At 38.6% G+C, this 20009-nt stretch overlaps 1 protein-coding gene across 1 annotated transcript; it reads right to left on the reverse strand.

Annotated features, from left to right (window-relative positions):
* Nucleotides 1-785: 785 nt before the first annotated feature.
* On the reverse strand, nt 786-8756 carry adm2b (adrenomedullin 2b). Its single transcript, XM_058645422.1, has 2 exons — nt 8340-8756; nt 786-1484 (listed from the first exon to the last, which is right to left on the reverse strand). Exons 1-2 carry the CDS (start codon nt 8441-8443, stop codon nt 1094-1096), a joined length of 495 nt encoding a protein of 164 aa, XP_058501405.1. The 5' UTR covers nt 8444-8756; the 3' UTR covers nt 786-1093.
* Between the last annotated feature and the right edge of the window lie 11253 nt (nt 8757-20009).

Consider the following 20009-nt stretch of genomic DNA (forward strand, 5'->3'; position numbering starts at 1 on the left):
TTTGAACCTAACCAATAATGCTAAAACTCTGCTAAAGTATGTCCACTAATAGCAGATGCAGATGAGTTTTGCAGCCTTTTACTCAAGATTTCTGTCTATATAATTCCAACAACATGCATAAAATGACACTATGATTTATTTAACTGGAAATGGCCAATTTACCTAATCAAAATAATAAGAGGTGTTACAGAAATGGCTGTAAAATGAACAGAAACATTAATATTATCACTTAAGGGTGTGAGTGGCCTGCTAGAATAGGCTAAATGTATTTATTTAGTCCTTTTTATCACATAATCAATGTTTTCACATGTTAATGTGTTGTATTTTGCTCTGACCACATTATAATGTGAGAGATAAGGCACTGCTTAGCACTTTTTTACCACAAGTGTTTTCCCTTTGCTGCAGAATTATCAGTGATTATGTTTGTTATCTTATCTTTTTGATGCCCTGTTGACCTTCACCTTGTAAATTAAGGTAAATGCACGATATTGGACTTGTTACTGATATACGATATGCCAATATATCAAATATACATATACATGTATGTATATACATACACTTCCCCCCCTGCATCCAATTGCAGAGGTCATTTAGTATCTTCTGTAGTGAAATTAACATACATGTTTTCATACTCATGTCACAGCAGATGTATATATTTTTTATCACTATGCAAAAATAAATGAACATAAAAAAACAATAGTTGTTGAGGCCGCCAGCATAGAAGTCAAGGAGGTAGCAGCCTATTCAGCCTACTGTTCTAGTCATTAGTCATATCAGGGTGTCATGATCGCCAATATCCAATAAAACATTTTATAGCCATTATCGGCCAATAATATCGAGCATCCCTAGTAAAACTTGATGTAGAGTTAATATTTACCATTTAAAGGTCGGGTGATACTTCTCTTATCCCCCTCTTACGTTGCATTACTTTTCTTTTTTTTATCTTTTTACCGAACAATAGAATAAGACCTAAATTGCAAAGAAACACAATAATCCTACGCACAAACATCAAAAGCCTTATTCTCAGGTTTTGTCATGTTACTGTTGCAATAACATCTGGGTTTCTTAAAGGCGTGTTGCCAGAGTTTCGGTGTTAGCCGTAGCTGTGAGGACTGCGAGGGTTGACGGGGGAGGAGTCTTCCCTCCCACTCTGTCCAATCAGCTGGTAGAGACGGTGGCTGAGGTTCTGAACCTGACAGGTGCCTAAGACGCACCCCACCCTCATCAGGTGGCTGTGGCTCCTCCCACCAGCGGCATGGCGCCGACCTCTTGAACCGCGCAGGTGAGCCGGTGCTTCCTGCAGCAACAACGGATCAGACCATGTGAGCGGGGCCTCTTTGTGCAGCAGTGCTTTCCATGAGAAATGTCTGTTGTGTCCTGGTGTGATGTGGTTGTCAACGGTAACAGAGAGGTCAGACACAGGAGGCATGGCGGTAACGTGAGGGGAAGATTTGGGGGGTTTGGAAGTTCTGGCTAAACTCAGCCTGTAATACACAGAGAGAGAGAGAACATTTTAGAACAGACACACACAAACTTGTTTTTATATCTTAGTGGGGACACCAGGCACACAGACATCATGCATTCCCTGGCCTTTTACCCTAACCCCAACATAAACCTAATTCTAAAACCCTAAAAACCATGTCTTAATCCTGAAAAAGCACGTTAAAGTTGTGGGAGCCAGACAAAGATAGATTTGTAGGTTTTTTTGACTGTACAAAGATTTAAGTACACACGCACACACACACACGCACACGCACAAACACACACACACACAGAGATAGCATATACATGAATCCTGCTTAGGTTTCTCAATGAAACTGGATCCAGATGTAAGATGAAATGCCTAACAGGAAGTCAGGCTTGTCCGAAGGGAATATTGTCTTTACTCAATCTCCAGTCTCAAAAACCACAAAGAGTTGATTGAAGAAAACAAATGTGAGAAGGAAAGATAGAAGGAGAGCTGGACAGTGTGGTGAGAACTGCTTCTGTCACTGGGGAGGATTCACACTGGCAATCATGCTCTCTATGTGTGTGAGCTGTTAATCGATGTCCTGCGCTGATGATTTCTTTGGTGAACCAGCCCAGAGGTCAATGGTTGCACTGACAAAAAGCATTTACACTCATGTTTTTGTGGCAGGCTCTACCTCCTTTTGCACCTTGTACTCAGCCTGCTTTGCACCTTCCAAGAAAATCATGTGCATAACAATTCCCTAAAATACAGATTTTTTTTGTTTTTCCATGGTACCCAGTGTTTTTTTTACCTGCTCTAAAAATCCTGAAAATGTGTTAATTTCCATCATTTAGCAAAGAAATTTCTTAAATATTGTTATTTAACAGAGGAGTCTGGTGTATTTAGTGACAGCACTGCTGAAAGCGGGCAATCATGAGCCAAATCCCAACTTTTTCAGTGGTATTTCAGATCAGTTCAGTACTGTTAAACTAAACTCTCTCAACATTCACTGTTTTGCTGATCCAAAAATTGGCCCGTGTTGTGCAAAAGTCTTAGGCCACCATTTGATTTGTTTTAGCTGTGCCATCATGACCATGCAGTATAATTATGTGATTATTTCCAATCACTTGATCAGAACACATCCAGAGAATACAGGAAACATGTATGCAGATTTAAAATAACACATTTTTAAAGTGTGAGTCCTTACCTGACCTCCCTGGCTCTCTTAAAACTGGAGAAGAACCCCAATTATTGTCATTGGTAAAACTTGTGTTTGACCAACTTTCAGTCACATCATTCTAATCTAAATGCCAATAGTCAAAGAATTCGACAGACATAAAAACAACAAAGCAAACAGTTAATGGTGCTTTTAGACAGTACTGTATGTATGACATGTACTGGATTAAACTGACATATTGTAGATGCTCTCCTCTGGGTAAAATATTACAAAAAGTAGAGCCCCTTACATGTGAAAAGGGCTTGAGACTGCACACATGTTCACGTGGACCTGCAGAAGACAGTTAAAGAGTAATGAGCTGTTTTCTCGTACACGTTAGTCAATAACTGACATTTTAGTGTTGAAACCGACTAAAATGCCAATTAGGGACCTCTAGACATTGTTCTGCTTCCTGTACTTATCCAGACCAAAGTGGTTCAAACTGACTGTCAACCAACAACTGACACTGTCATCCACTCATCAGCACAACTAAATGTTGTGTTAATCAACTACAGTGTGTGAGCTGACACAGAGTACAGGACAGGAGGGAAACTCGCTGTTGTCTGTTTTATTTTAACTTTTTTTTATCTTTAACGTTTTGTCTTGACTTTTGTGGAAACCTAAATCTGTTTACACAGTCACACCCTGGTGACTTGTCTTCCTTATATGGACAAAAAGCAACTCCCCATAACATAATATTATTACAGTTTATGGTGAAGACATGTTGTATGGTTGGGATGAGGTTAGGGTTAGGGTTAGGTTAAGGTTACCCCAAACAAATATGGATTCTTCATTGTCTAATTCACTCCAAACATGAATAATTAACATTATGATGAATTGGTGGCAATAAATTAAATCAGAACTTCAGAAGTCCAGAATTATATTTGGCTATTGCTGGGCTTTTCCACAGAGCCCGACGTAGATGCTGGTAAACCACTTCTCTTGACTTGTGTGAAAGTACTTTCTTTCACACCTCCCTGCTGAGCAGACAGGCCTCTTATTCAAGAGTTTAACCACCATTTTGCAATACTTAGTAGATAATGTGAAGCAGCAGGGGGCAGAGGAACCTGGATGATGTCCAGCTTTTACTCAGTGTAGATCTCTGTTACAAAAACATCAAAATCATTAGAAAAATTCTATCTTGCTTCTCCCTCTGGTGCTGTTATTTACACAAAAACTCTTTCAATTATATGCAGGTGAGGTTTGTCAGAGGAACACTCAGATAATGGTGTGAACTGCTGGTACCAGCCCACAAGGCCCGGGAAAGACCTGACCGTGGGCTGTTCAGAATGGTCTCCTACTTTTCTCAGGTACTGTGTTTCCTTCTTGGTCCATTCACATTTCTGAAGGTTCAGTGTAAGTCCTGCAGTCCGGATTGTACCTAGGACCATCAGGACTGCTCCAGATGTTCTTCCCAGGTTAAGCTGAACACAACCACATCAACTGCTGTAGGTAAGGGTTACACTGCTGTCCTCACAACCTTGCAGCACTTTGTCTATGAGCCTCTGGAATGTTGCTGGGGCACCGTGTAATCCAAAAGGTATTACAGGGAAATAAAAGAGGCCAAAAGAGGTCCAAAACGCGGTGAGGGACTCAGACTTGCTGTCCAGAGGGACCTGCCAGAGACATACCTGCTCTTGCAGAGGTCCAGGGTGGTAATAGAGTTGGCTTTCCCAATCTTCTTTAGCATGTTCTCAATCCGGGGCATAAGGAAATGCTTACATGAGCACATGTACACACACACACACACTTACACTTTGGAAATTGCATTGACTTGCGTTCATTTGGACATCCGAAACTTAACCACAATTTACATAGCAGCCCTAGACTTGACCAGTTTCTCAGAAATTAAGTTCTGCCTCAGTAGGACCAGGTTTTGGTACTGGTTTTTAACAAATGAGGCCCTAATGAGCCAAAAAAAATACAAGTACACACACATTCATTTGCACAGCATTAGTAGTGAGGACACTCACAGACATAACCCATCACCTAACCTTAACCTAACTAAATGACTAACCCTAACCCAATTTTAACCCTAACCCTAAAACCTTTTTAAGAAAAGAATGTGGGGACCAACCAAGATGTCCTCACTTTCCCAAAATGTCCTTGCACCCCACAGTTTATGTTTTTTTTGGGGTCTTCACAAAGATACCCATGCAAGAACACACACAGTTTGGTTTCCATGACTTCAGAGGACATTACACTGACTTCCATTCATTAACTGGAGACTTTACTCTAACCACAACCTCATTTAACCATACACAATGACTTCACCTTAAAATTTAATATTTCACATTATGGGGACTTTTTGTCCCTATAAGAGATTTAGGTCCCCACAACATGGGTAAAAATACACACATGCAAGTAACGTGACTGTCTGGCAACACATGATTTTACGACACAAATCATGTTCATCATGCTCACTCATATGTGCAAATGCTACACACACACACCCACAGACGACACACACACGCACACACACACACACACGCACAGACGACACACACACCCACAGACTACACACACACGCCCACCGTACTTGGTTACAATGAACTAGTAAAGTTCAAAGCAATCAAAACTGTTATAACACAAACAACACAGGTGCAAACTATACCTGCACATACAGTTCAGACATGAAATAATAAAAGTGTGAGTATGTGTTTGATGAAAATGATGTTGCAGTGTTTTTCTCTGTAAACAATGACGTGATGTCACATTAGCACAAATAAAATAAAACAGCTTTTTTCTCATAATATTATGACATAATGACTCTAATACTCTAATAAATTGTTTCCTTTAGCTGCAGGACTGAAGCTAATAGAACTGTGCACAACTGTCCACACTCCGTTTCCTCGCAGTGAGAGGACCTGCACGGTCTCAGTCCGTCATATTGTGGGATTCAACATGCAGCACAAACTATGAGAGGTGGTGAGACCTGAATGCAGCACTTTTGCGTTAAATAATCACTGAAACTTTTGCCTTTATTTATGTATTAGTGTCGCTAAGCACTTTTTTTACATTCTGCATTAACTTGAAATACAATAACTTCACACATTTATCTCGTAGTTTCTCAATAGCCTGAGTTTAAAAGTGTCTGGGCTAACCATAAACCCTGGGGTTCACGTTTCCCAGAAATTGAGTTGTGATGTCACTGATGTCCACAGTAACTTCCATGAACTGAGTGTTTTTCTCAGATAACCGGGTTTGTTCTGATACGGACTGGGATGTATGCTGTGAGTGAGGTCAGCTTTATTTGTCTGTTCTTTCCCAAACAGAAAACTTCTCTTTCAACATGACCTTCACACACGGATGTTAATACTGTCACATATACTTTATTATACTGCACCTCTACACATGTGTGGAGCTCCACTGATATGGCTTTTTCTATGGTTGTATGTATGATGCCAGGATGATTTTCTTTCTTTCTTTTTCTTTTACTATTTGTATAACAAATGATACACAAAAAAAACATACACCAAACTCTAATGGTCTCGTATAAAAGAAATTATTTCTAGTATAAAAATAATGAACAAACTAAGTATTGAATACATGAAAAGAGGACATCACAGAACTAAACTCTGGCAAACAAAAATTTAGTAACTTTGCAACATTTATCAAGTTTTTAGGAAGTTTTCTGGCATAAACACTGATCTTGTCAGGACCAGTAGTCCTCATGGAGACCAAAACCTGGTCTGAATGAGGCAGAACCTTTTCTGAGGAAATGGATACATTCAGGGCTAACATTTGAATAATAGTGGTTAGGGCAGTAGTAGTTATGGTTAAGGTTAGAGTCATTTTCCAGGAAATGTATTCATGTCAATGTAATGTCCTCTGAAGAGTGTGTGTGTGTGTGTGTGTGTGTGTGTGACAGACAGACAGACAGACAGACATACGACTTTATTGATCCCTTTGGGAGGTTCCCTCGGGGAAATCAACAGCTCCAACATCAACACCCAGCACTGTTAAGATTAGAGTCACACTTTACAGGAGACTGGAAAGAGAAACACCCCAGGTACCAAACACCATAAAATATAGAATAGAATAAAATAAGCTAAAAATAAAGATAAAATAAAAATAAAAATCTAAAAAAGTATAAAAATACAAACGTAAATGACCCATGCTATATATATGTATGTATGTATATATACATACATACATACATACAAACAACACATATACATATATATATACACATATATATATACATACATACATATACACACATATATACATATATGCACATATATATACATACACACACATAGGTGTGTGTGTGTGCGTGTGTGTGTGTGTGTGCGTGTGTGTGTGTGTGTGTGTGTGCGTGGGTGTGTGTTGTGAACTTGTGAAGAGCCTGAGAGCAAAAGGAGATTCTACAACATTCCTCCCAACTAAGAGCACAGCATGGGGTTCTTCACTGAACTGAACACACACACACACACACACACACACAGGTTTGTGTATCTGTTCTTCTTAGGACACTGGACGCACTTGCCTAAACAAAGTGTTATAACCTAAACTATAGGTAATGCCCAACCCTGACCTTAACCTAACCATGTCTTCACCATAAAATATACTCATTTACTTTATGAGGGCTTGTTTTCGTCCCCATAAGAAAATCTAGTTTCCCATAATATGACTGTGTAAACAGGTTTAAGTCCCCACAATGTGAGTAATACCTGGACTACACACAGACACAGTCCTGACAGGGTCAGTGTTCATACATGTCCTCACTGTCTCACTCGTTATTATAATATAATCCTCTCACTTCTTCTTTATCACTCATTGTGATTACTGTTAACACCTGAGACTTCTCCTGCACTCTAAACAAATAAATCACCTAGTGCACAAACAATAACATGTAACTATGCAGACATATTACTCCACTGAATAAATCACTACTGAAATGTTGGCGACCATAAACTTTATATAACATCTTAAAAAAATCATACAATAAAACAGCAGAAATAAAGCAACTCGTCATACTCCTTTAGCACTGCAAAAAAACATGTACTAGTGTAACTGAATTGAATTCAGTGTATTCAGTCTAATCACACCATCTTTTCAGTTTCAAGAAAACTGTCAGAAAAAGGCAGATCATTTATGCTTGAAACAAGCGATTTTCCCCTAATAGTGGTTATATTGTCTTGTTTTTTAAAGGCATGTTTGAATATCCAACCATTATAAAATACAAAGTAAACTGATAACACATGTGACTTTTATAATCAAACTGTGCTGCTGTGTGTGTGTGTGTGTTGTTTGCTGCCTGGCCTCTCATGAGTATTGCTCATGTATCCTTGTCCCAAATCCCACTAAATCAGCCTCCACCGTCTCACCTCCTGCTGCTCTGAGGAATTACCTCATTCTGCTGCTGCTGGACCTTTTTCTCACATTAATAACTGCCAGGCAGCAAAATACAGACATAACAATAAAGTGCAATCTGTGATTTACTGATTGATAAATTAGATATTCTGTTTGTTTAGTGAAACAAAATCAGAGAAAACATAATAATGAACTCATTCAGCATAAAAATAAAGAGGTTTTTATAGAAAGGTCAACCTAAATCATCGAATGCAGATGAAGCCACATCATAAAGTTCAGTAAAGTAATGAAATGCTTGTTCCAGATGTCACTGGTGAATGATGAGTGAGTGAGTGAGTGAGTGAGTGATGGTACCTGTGTCTGTGAGAGAGGCTCTGCAGAGTTAAAGCTCGGGTCTGGACCTCCACAGGCAGGAGGCCAAGCAGCAGCCACAGCCACGCGGGCAGCAGCGCACACATCACAGGCGAGAGACAGAACTCAAACCACTCAAAAAAAACAAAAAGATGTGCAAAGAAAACCCTGAAATGATGAGGAAGTATAGTATATAAAAATCCAGCCAGTCGTTTTTTCCCTCTCTAATCAGTAAATTGTCCAGTATGGATGAGAGACAGTGTCAGCATCCTCAGTCCTGCTGCTGCTGCTGCTGCTGCTGCTGATGATGATGCTGCTGCTGATGATGATGATGGTGCATCCTTCCCTCTGCTCTTCTCGCCTGTACTTGAGGGAAAAAGTCAGAAACTGAATGGGGCTCACTCACATCGAGTGCAACTGGAGCTTTCTCATTTATAAAACCCGACTGGAGGAGGAGGGAGGAAGAGGAGGAAGGAAGAGGAGGATGAGGGAGGGGGAGGGGGAAGCTTATTGTGTGTCCTACTCCACAAGGTAACCTCTAATGAATCCTACAACCTAATTACCCCCTGCTGTTTCTTTTTTCCTCCATATGTAATCTCTGTGACGCGGCGTGAAGTCCATGTGTCACTTGTCACTGCTTTTATCAAATGTCAGGTCACGGTGACCTAATTATTAAATGTTTATTATTGCATTTCATTTCTTCTTTCACTGTGAACTCCTGCTTTTCTTTCCTCTTACTGTCCTTATAAGAACCCAAAGAAACAGCAAAAACACTGTTATAGCAGCCGTTTCTCATTTAGGATGAAGACAAACGCCACATGAAGTCAATCAGGAGCTGATAAACACACTTATCCATCACTGATGACATTACAGTTCAACTTTGTTGCTAAAAGATGAAAGAGAGGCCTCTATTTACCTCAAAGCTCTTGGATCTATGGTCTAGCACATGAGTCACTGAGCTGTGATGAATGTCCTCATGCCCTTTTCAAAAAACATCTTCTCCAGATGAAGAGTGTGTTTGTGTGACATTTATAAATGTAACTGTAAAAACTGACCTTTATCTTACAACTGAGACTCAATCTCAGTCAAAAGCAGAAATACTGGACTATACAAGGGTTTTATAGAAAGGTTTTTTTTGCAAGTATGGAAGCAGAGGCGTATTAAAGGAGTTTAGGTCCTAGGGAAAAATGGATCTGGGGGGCCCCAACTTCAAGTATCGAGGAGACCGTCGCACACTGTCTGAATTTGCTTGATAAAATACTGTTATTATTGTGATGTTTCAGTACTAGACGGTGCTTCACAGGTCCTCTTAATAATATAGTAATATCAGGAAAACATCTGATATGTGTGAAGTTTTCTTTCCTGTTTTGAGTTCCTACTTCAAACCAATCCTCACAACACTGTTGTTCATGTATAAACAGTTCAGACATAACGTCTCTGAACTATGTAACTATTATGAGCAGGTAATTCACCTCCAACTAAATGTTCTACTGCTACAGATAAAACTCTTTGTTTCACTAATTTCATCTGTCTCATGCTTTGACACCAGACCTGAGACCAGGATGACGACTTAGAAATTGCAAGGCAACTTTGTTTTCATTAAATAAATGGAATAGCTTCAGAACGGCTAAATAACATCAGACTCCTGTTTCAAAATGAAACATAAAGCAACTGGAGTACATGGTTTTGAATTTTTACAAAGATAAACTATGACGCACGATATCTTATATTATATTAAGTTCAAAGTAGTAAATATTATTATTATATATTTGCAGTAAATATTGGTTAAATAATCTTGATTTGTGGATCCTCTTGTTGCAAGTGTGCACCTTTGACTGTGATCATGAAACGACAAAGGAACACTTATGAAATGATGCAGAGTGTAAACAAAGATACAAAGATATGAAGATGTTTGAAATAACAAAAATAAAATAAAAAGCCTGGACCCACTGTGGTGGCCCCCATCCCTCAGCTCAGAGGCCCCCAGACAAGCTTCACCCTCCGTGTGGAGACGCCCCTGCTGCCACATGTGCACATGTTTTTTTGATGTGATGTCACTGCACTGTGACCCACATGGTTCCCAACCTTAAAGTAGTGGCTGAGTTAATCTGAGGAGTTATGACACCATGATGAATGAGGAAGATAAACAGGGTTAGCGTTAGCAGGCTAATGTTAGCTCTTCCTGTCTGTGCACAGTCACAGTAAACAGTGGATAAGATAAGATAAGATAAGATAATATAGCTTTATTTATCTCACAGTGGAGAGAAAACGGCGTTACAGCAGCTGTGTGGAGGCTAAAGAGAGGCTGCCGCTGACTCACAGCTCACTGAGTTGGTTTTAAATATTACAGACATATTAATCACAGGTCACTCAACCACAAAAAGCAGTTTGGAGTGAGTGTGAAATAAAAGAAAGAAAGAAAGAGTCAGTGATCTTGTTCTCTTCTTTTCCTCCGATAACAACTTGTCTTTTCTTTTCTCTTTGTGTGACTGAGGACACAGACGAGAGGCTCCGAGTGTGAACCCGATTAAAGAATGTTCTCGATGTGGAGGTGGGGTCACTTCAGGTCTTAATTAAAGGAGAGACTTGTGTGTGTGTGTGTGTGTGTGACTCAGCGTTTTTCAGTATTAACTTCTAAGCTCAGTTTCCAACACTGTGAGCCGCCACTCAGTCCAACATGTGCATTAACACCAATGTCTGTGTGTGTGTGTGTGTGTGTGTTTGTGCTTGTATGTGTGGCTTTGTGAGGACCCACAAACAGTGAGGGCATTCTGGGAACGTGGTCTTCACAACTTTAAAGCACATTTTGAGAAAGAAGGGTTAGATTTAGTTAGTTCAGTTAGTTATTATGGTTAAGGGTTAGGGTTAGAGTTAAGGTACTTGTACTCTCTATGAGGACCAAAGGTCTTATGAACCACAGGAAGGACATTTATCTTGGTCATTATGTTCTGTCACTCCTTATAAGGCTTGCTTATGGGTCACGACATAGTTTTAGGGTTAGAATTAGGTTTACGTTAGGGTTAGGTTAAGGGTCAAGGTTAGGCATTTAGCTGTAATGGTTATGGTCAGGATAATGGGTTAAGCGAGGGAAGTCACTGTGTGTGCACTTGTAGTTGTTAACCCTTAGAACACGGAGCACACCTGAGCAAAAAGTCATCAAATTGTTTAAAAATCGGATTGAATTTCACAGCTTGTTTTATGAACAAAAAGAAAAGAAAAATTCAACATTTTAGAGCATGAATATGTGACCTATAAACACACACACACCCTAGGATGTCCATATAAGGAGAACTTGTGGGTTAAGGTTAAGTTTAGGTTGACTTTGTGGTTGTGGTTAAGCTGAGGTGAGGCTTACCTAGTTATGATTAAGGTCAGGGATAACACTTAGTTTGAATCAAGGTCAGTGAGGTGTCCTAAGAAGAATAGCTGTGTGTGTGTGTGTGTGTGTGTGTCCTCCTCTCCCAGGTAACGATGCTTTGGCTCTCTCTGGACAGACTGAGTTTCAGTATCAGACTTACAGTTTTCCCCCCTTCGATACCTTTTTCCAGAAACTGTCTCAGTTTCTCAAAACTATTCACTCAAACTGAAAAGAAAGTAACTGCTTTGTCTCACGACAGAACTCAAAACTGTGTTCTCTCTCCTCTCAAAAGTGACTCTTTTCACCAAATCAGTGCACACAGCTATTCCATTAGTGACGGCCTCTCTTTCTATGCCCCAACATAAACCACGACATTATCCACTAACTTTTCTTTAAAGGCTCATTATTGTGCATTTAGTTGTAGTAGTAGTAATGGTAGTAGTAGTAGAAGTAGTGGTAGTAATAGTAGTAGTAGTAGTAGTAGTAGTAATGGTAGTAGTAGTAATAGTAATAGTAATGGTAGTAGTAATGGTAGTAGTAGTAGTAGTAATAGTAGTAGGAGAAGTAGTAATAGTAGTAATAGTAGTAGGAGAAGTAGTAGTAGTAATAGTAGTAGTAGTAGTAGTAGTAGTAGTAGTAATAGTAGTAATAGTAGTAGTAGTAGTAATGGTAGAAGTAGTAGTAGTAGTAGTAGTAATAGTGGTAGTAGTAGTAGTGGTAATAGTAATAGTAGTATGCACATAGGGTTAGGGTTAGATTTTTTTATTATTTTTTGTTCCATTCAAATGAATAGTGTTTTGAATGAGTTTCCTTTTACTTATTTTGGTGAAGTGCAGATTTAGTTTTTGTCCAAAATTACACGACATTTAAATACAACATATATGTCATGTACATTATATGAACAGTATTGAGGCCCCCATTTTAATGAATGAATTCAGGTGTTTCATTCAGTCCCATTAGTGAAAGAATTGGTCATATTTATACATTAATATAGCTCACTGAACTTGAGTGTGGTACTATAATAGATATCTGACGGTTTCTGAAAGCTGAGAAGTTGCAAGTTAAAACCAAAATGTGGTTATTACAGTAATTTGACTTGTGCTGTTGCAGGAAGATTGACAGCAAATCAATGTCTCTGTCACCAGAGAGGAAAGAGTTGGAAAACCTGTACATTTTTCTTTAATTCTTTTGCCTGTTTTTGGACATTGAGATAAAGACAAATTTAAAATTGAACACGCAAAATCTGGTGTTAATGTACAACTAGTGGGTTGTTGTTGTTGTTGTTGTTTTTAAATAAACCTTTTTGTTTTTCTTCATGTTAAAGTGTTAATACACTATTTAACATGCAGTAAACTGTAAATAACTGCCAGATCTGGCCCTTTTATGGTTAAAATAAGAAAAAAAAAAATCAAGGATATTCTGAAGCTTAGGTATTAAAGGGTTAAAGATCACTGTTTTATTAAAGGTCACTATTTTACATAAATCAGTTTTAATTCTTCATCTTACCAATACTTTTTAATAATTCAATGCTTCTATGTTTAAAGGAATGGCCTTTTTTCCCAGCACAGTTGTGTAAGTTTGGTGATAAAGAACATGACTGTTTAAAGCCCTGACCTCAACCCTAACAAACACCACTGGGATGAATGAGAACAGAGACTGTGAGTCTCATCCAACATACACATCATCCTCTAATGTGTGAATGGGCCAAGAATCCCTCAGACACATTCCAAAACACTTGGATAAATTCTCCCCACACGAGTGATAGCTGTTATATTTATAGAATATAGAATGAGCTGTCATATAAATGCCTGCAGGTGTGAATGTCATGTGTAGGTGGCCCAATACTAATCATTTTAAGGATAAAGCATGTAAATGCACATATTTCATGTACTTTAAACGCTCATCTCAATCTCTTGCTAATAGTTCTATGAGACTGTGCAGGTGTTTGGATCAGGAACATACGTTGCACAAGAAACTGGACGTTTCTTTCATGTCGTTACAGTGAGTCCAGCTGGAGAGTTAAGAAAAGGAGATTCTGTTATTTGAAGATGTTTGAGTAGAACATTCGATCAGTCAAACTCCACCTACATCCTCAAACTTTGACCCCTCTGAGGAACAAAAACAATTGCACTAACAATATTTAAAACTTTTATAGCTCTACATTGAAGCTATTCTTTTTAAACAGCAGCAGTGAACACACACACACACACACACACACACAAACCAGGTGCAGGAGCAGTGGGCAGCACTTCTGGGATTGGGTGCCTTGCTCCTTGACCTGTCCCAGGATTTGAACCAGCAACAAGCCCAATTCCCTTCCACTCGACCACGGGCTTCTAAAGTGTTTTGGGCAGTTCAATCGTTCTGTAAAATCTTTTTGTCTTTTAGATTTTTTTTAAGTCACTGAGGGCATGTAATACCATGTTTCACCACAGAGAGGCGTCAATAGACGCAGACAGACAGACAGACAGACAGACGACTTTATTAATCCCTTTGGGAGGTTCCCTCGGGGAAATTAACAGCTCCAGCATCCACACACAGCACTGTTGAAAATAGAGAATAGAATAAAATGAGATAAGAATAAAAATATAAAAATAAAAATGAAAGTGACCCATGCTATATATATGTATGTATACCTACATACACACAACACATGTATATACAGTATATATACATACATACATATATACATGTATATATACGCACACATACATACATATACATATATATGCATACATACATATACACATATATGTACATATATACACATACATACATACATATACACATACACACATATATACATATATATATGTACATACATACACACACATATACACACATACTAGGTACACACACACCTACAGTTACCCCATAATGCCCAGGGTTTTATTGCACATGTCTTTATGGTTTTATTGCACATGTTTTTATGTTATTGTTGTGGTTGTTGTTTGTTTAGTTCGTACTGTTTGTTTGTTTAACAGTTAAAACACAGTTAAAACACAGTTAAAACACTGTTTTGCTTTGTTTAACCAAAACCATAAATGCCCAGTGTTTTATCTTATATATTATTGAAATATGACGCCTGATGACAGCAATCTATAGTAAAATAATAACTCTATATTCTATATCCTTTGCTGCTGTAACTGCTGTAATGTGAATTTCCCCAGTGTGGGATCAGCAAAACCTAATCTAATCTAATCTAATCTAATCTATCCATCTTCTACCACTTTATCCTCCACATGAGGGTCGCAGAGGGAGCTGTGCAAATCTCAACTGATATAGGGCAATAGGCGAGGTCATACCCTGGACAGTTCACCAGTCCATCGCAGGGGCTAATCTAATTTGATCTGATCTGATCTGATCTGATCTGACCTGATCTGATCAAATCAAATCTAATCTTACTTTACATGGCAGTAAAACCATACATTTTAGCACACTAACAACATTATTATAATAATATTGTAATAATTTTGTTTTAAAAAAGGTAATATTACGTGATACAATCTTATTTTTTTTAATTCCACTTTTTGGTAATAACAATGTAATAATGTAGTAATAAGGGGGGAATATTACAGTAAAATAATGTTATTTTCAAAGTTATATCAGGAAATAGCTTGGTAATAAGAAACACTACCTTCAGATGATCAAATTGATAGTTATCATATTATATAAAGTTGAAATTAATTAATTCACTGTATGAATGAATTGTTATCATTTTGGGTGTTTACTATGGAAAATTAGATGGTATTTATGATAATATACCTAATACCTATTACTACCCATTATATTACGTGTTGCCTTTATGGTTTATAGCAATTCGTCTTAATTTTCTTTTTTTTTACAATTTAAATGAATTGCTGTCATCCAGGGTTGTGTTTTTTGGACATTTTTTAAAGAAAGTGTAGTGGACTACTGATGCCTCTCTGTGGTGAGATATGGTATTACATGCCCTCAGTAAAGAAGATCATCAAATCGGTCTTTATTCAGAGCTTTTGTTGGTGCAGTGTTTGAATGGGCCAAGACTTTTATACATGGGGGGGAGGGGGGGGGGGGGGGGGGTTGGATGGTGGGCAAGGTTTTAACAGGGGGGCCATATACTAAGAAAGGAAATGATTGTGTTCCTCTAAGCTGGTACTTAAGGAACATGATTATTGATCATTTTTATTACCCAGTGTTAATGCTTCTCTCTCTCACACACAAACACACACTCACATACTGTACACTGCTGTCATTACTGTGGTCACATTAGAGATCAAAAGCTGTTATCACATATTATATATATACATATATATGTATATATATACTGTATATACATATTTATGTATATACGTATATATATATATACACACGTATATATATATATATATATATATTTTCACGATTCTTAACATAAAAAAAACACAATATCTAGCATGTTCCATATATACTACATTATTAGCACCTTAAGTGCCAAAAATGTTCCATCTGTATAAACAGCAACTTCAATTAAGTGATTTGTTTTTAACCAATATCGTCACCTGGAGCCTCATGTACAAAGGTTGCGTACGCACAAAAACGTGGCGTCCTTTTTCCACATTTAGTCATCAGAGTGATCAGAGACACACAATTAACACAAGAAAATGGTATTAACAATGGCAGCGTTAGCATTATTAGAGGACCATGCAAATGGTGCAATCCGACGTGAGCGAGTATTTAGGGAACGATCGTTTACCAAGGCCAGTGTTACTGGAGTTGTACGCAGAGCTGCGGCCGGCCCAAGAGCAGAACATCCCCCCACTGGAGGAACCGGATGCCGGACCCGTCAACTTCAACCCACCCCTGGAAGCCATAGGGGCCCGGTAGAATGGGATTTCAAGCATGTAAAGAGGCAAGGACAGAATTTACTTGTACACAAGTGCATTTATTGATTTGCTTATATCACTGGAGTACATTAATTAGTTGATCCAGTCGATTTCACTATTTCGAGGAAATGTGATTCCACGTTGATTGGGATGTACAAAAGAAACGTCTGAATTTATTTGTGCCTACAACAGTTTCTGGGTTTCGGCATACGCCAAGTTTCAGTAGGAAATCCATGCAAGTCTTTGTACATGAGGCCCCTGGTCATTCATTTTCTGGGTTAAACTAGGCCTTCACTGACTATTCTATTATACAACAGCACCACCTGCTGGATTAGCTGGAAACTTACATCTATGCCCAGTGGAGGAATATTTTAGCCACCAAGAACATTTCTTATTTTCCTTTTGTACTCAGATAATGACTCCAAAGAATCTATGAAGCAGGGCCGGTTCTAGGCAGGCATATATGAGGGGGCAGTCAGAAATGTGAAGGGGGCATCATGTGTACACATCATGCTCCAGCACTTGTTTTGTCTGTGCTTATAGTAACAATGCTTTCTTCATTGAAAGGGGTCTATGTGTCCAACCCCAACCTAAAGAAGTGGATTGCACTTTGTCAGGCCTCTACCTTCAGACCTGTCCAACTTGGGTTTCCCACCTGAAGACTAAGCTCCTGCTGGTATAGCTCTTAAGGTCACTGAGGCACGCAACCTCCCTGACCACAATACGGTGGCAATCCCTCAGGGGGGGAAACTGAAAAATAAAAATAAAATAAATGAATAAAATAAAATAAAATAAAAACATCCTTCATCCAGATTTTATCAACCAACAACATAACATTTATCTTAACTGGATGGCCTAATTCTCAAATTTTAACCTAAAATAGGACTTCACACACTATAGTCAATATTTACAAAACTGAAAGGTAGTCTTATGAATAATAATAAAACATCTTCTCAAACTAATTTATAAAACACAACAGATATACAGCAGAACTTTTTTTTTTTGCCAACTTAACAGCTCAAAAAACGAATTTCTCTCAGCTGTGATTATATAAATGACATGTAATGTAAAAAAAAAAACAGTACAGAACTACAGCCTGGGGCGGGGCTTTACGTAGGGGTCCGTCAGACACAGGTCACTTGTCTTCAGTTTGTCACATGCAGTGGACATGGCGCTCCTTCAAAGTCTAACCCACTCCGTGGCCGTGCTGAAACCTGACACAAACTGTCAGGCTACGTCTTGGCTCATTTGCATACTGCAACAGTGATTGGATGTTTACTGAGGGCTGAGGTGTGTGTGTGTGCGTGTGTGTGTCTGTGCTGCGCAGCCTGTGAATACAAGCACAGCGGAGGGACAGAGAGATGAGAGGGATGTATCGTGTGTGTCCCTTTTTCGGCGGATTTTTCCGCCACTGCATATTATTTTGGCAACTTGTAATGTATATTAATTGTGTGAGTATATTAAAATGTGCTTTCTCAAATTCCAAAATTTCGATTTGAGGGGGCAATACATTTATTTAAGGGGGCTCTGCCCCCTCTTGCCCCTGCGTAGAGCCGGCCTCGCTATGAAGTGCATGTTTTGAAGGGTTTTTTTTGTAATGACATATTAAAAGAATAAAAACCGAGTTAGGCCTCTGAGATCTACTGGCTCAGGTCACATAGTCGAGCCCAGAGTTCAGACCAAATGGTGAAACAGCATGTAGCTGTTATGCTGCTCTCAAATTTCCCCCATTTTCCCCTACATTCATTTTCACATACACTGTATATGTGCCCAGCCATGGCAAAACCAGCAACAAGTGGGCTGAGGGACATTTTGAGTTATTTACAGATTCTGAAGGTGTGATTTCTAAGCTTTCCATCAATGTCTAAACCAAAATCTGAAAATATGTGAAGAAGATGTGGCCATTTGAATGTAGGCACTCCTCAAACTGCTTTAGGGAGAAGTTTAGCCTGAAGGATTTACACCTTCTGGGAGCCAAGAGACAGAATCATCACATTTACATAGCCCAACCCCCTCCTGGTCTAGCTGTCAGTGAAACCACACCTCTCTGTATGTGCTACTTCTCATCACAGAAACTGGAGCACAGATACTATTTTGTAAGCTACACTGCTACACAGAACAATACATAAAAAAACTGGACATAATGACCTCTTAAAATTTGAAATGAAATAACTTGAAAAATATATAGGAAGGGGTGTGTGGCTTATTCTGTTATCATTTCTTGTCCTTACATCTGTTGTTGTTGCTGTTTCTTTTTGTTTTGAAATAACAGTTTGCAGTGCAGTTGCAGTAAATACGGTTATTCTCATGTCACTGCCAGTCTCCGTTGGCTGCTAAATAATCCATCTGTTTGGTATAAACTCTGGAGAAATTCAGCACATCAGCATAAAGTCCGGGACCACAGCAGAAGAGAGATCGGTGTTCATTGAGAAGAACAGCCACGATTTAGTTCTTCTGCAATGTGTTTTTCCTTGTCCATCTTCATTCAACAGGGAAAACACAGGCACAGCTTCTGAAGCAACAATAACAGTGAGGAGCCTCTGCAGCAGCAGCTGTATATTAACTAGCCATATGTTTCCTCTGTGAAGAGCAGCTGATTGGCCGAAAACAACAAAAGCAGTGAATGTGTTATCACCATTTACAGTGATCAAACAACCCTAATTCAAATACAAAGTGTATGGTTTATAAAAAAAGTGGGGTGCTCAGTATTAGGTTATAACGAGAAACTATCACGTTATAACGAGAGAAACTATCACGTTATAACGAGAGAAACTATTACGTTATTTCGAGATACGATGTTATCTCGTTATAACGAGTTTGCGCTGGGCCCACTTGTTGCTGGTTTTGCCGTTGCGGCCGTTTATACAGCGATGGGTGTATCTTGTAATAACTGAATACTTGTGTGATTATGTTGTGTTAGACCTTGATATTTTCACAACTGCACTTCCCATCATTTAGGAACTTATTAACCAGCTAACTAGTTAACTAGTGAGCAACATCCAGAGTCCAGTGTTCTTGGCAACATTTGCTCTCATGTTTGTGAAGAAAAAAAAGTGTTCTGAACGAACTGTTTGAGGTTCTTGTTTTCCCTGTAGTCATAAACACACAAACCCTTATCACTGGATCACTGTGACGCTGTGTGCTGGGAACTTCAAAACAGAATGATTCTCAGAAATTACTAATTTTGTTTTCTCATGTTTCTATAAATGAGTAGATTTTTTTTAAATCTGTAATAGATTTTTTATGTCTTTATGTTTTAAATATTTACATGCTTTTACCAATTTAAAATTATATTAGGATTTACAGACATGTCTGTAAATTAGTAGTATACTCATTTAAATGCATAATAATAATAATGACAATGACAATACTACTTGTTAATGATAATCACTGGATCTGGATCCTGCAGCCTGTGAGATGAGGACACACAGAGAGAGAGAGAGAGAGAGAGAGAGAGAGAGAGAGAGAAAC

The sequence above is a fragment of the Solea solea genome, chromosome 12, assembly GCF_958295425.1.
Source record: "Solea solea chromosome 12, fSolSol10.1, whole genome shotgun sequence".
Taxonomy (NCBI): Eukaryota; Metazoa; Chordata; class Actinopteri; order Pleuronectiformes; family Soleidae; genus Solea; species Solea solea.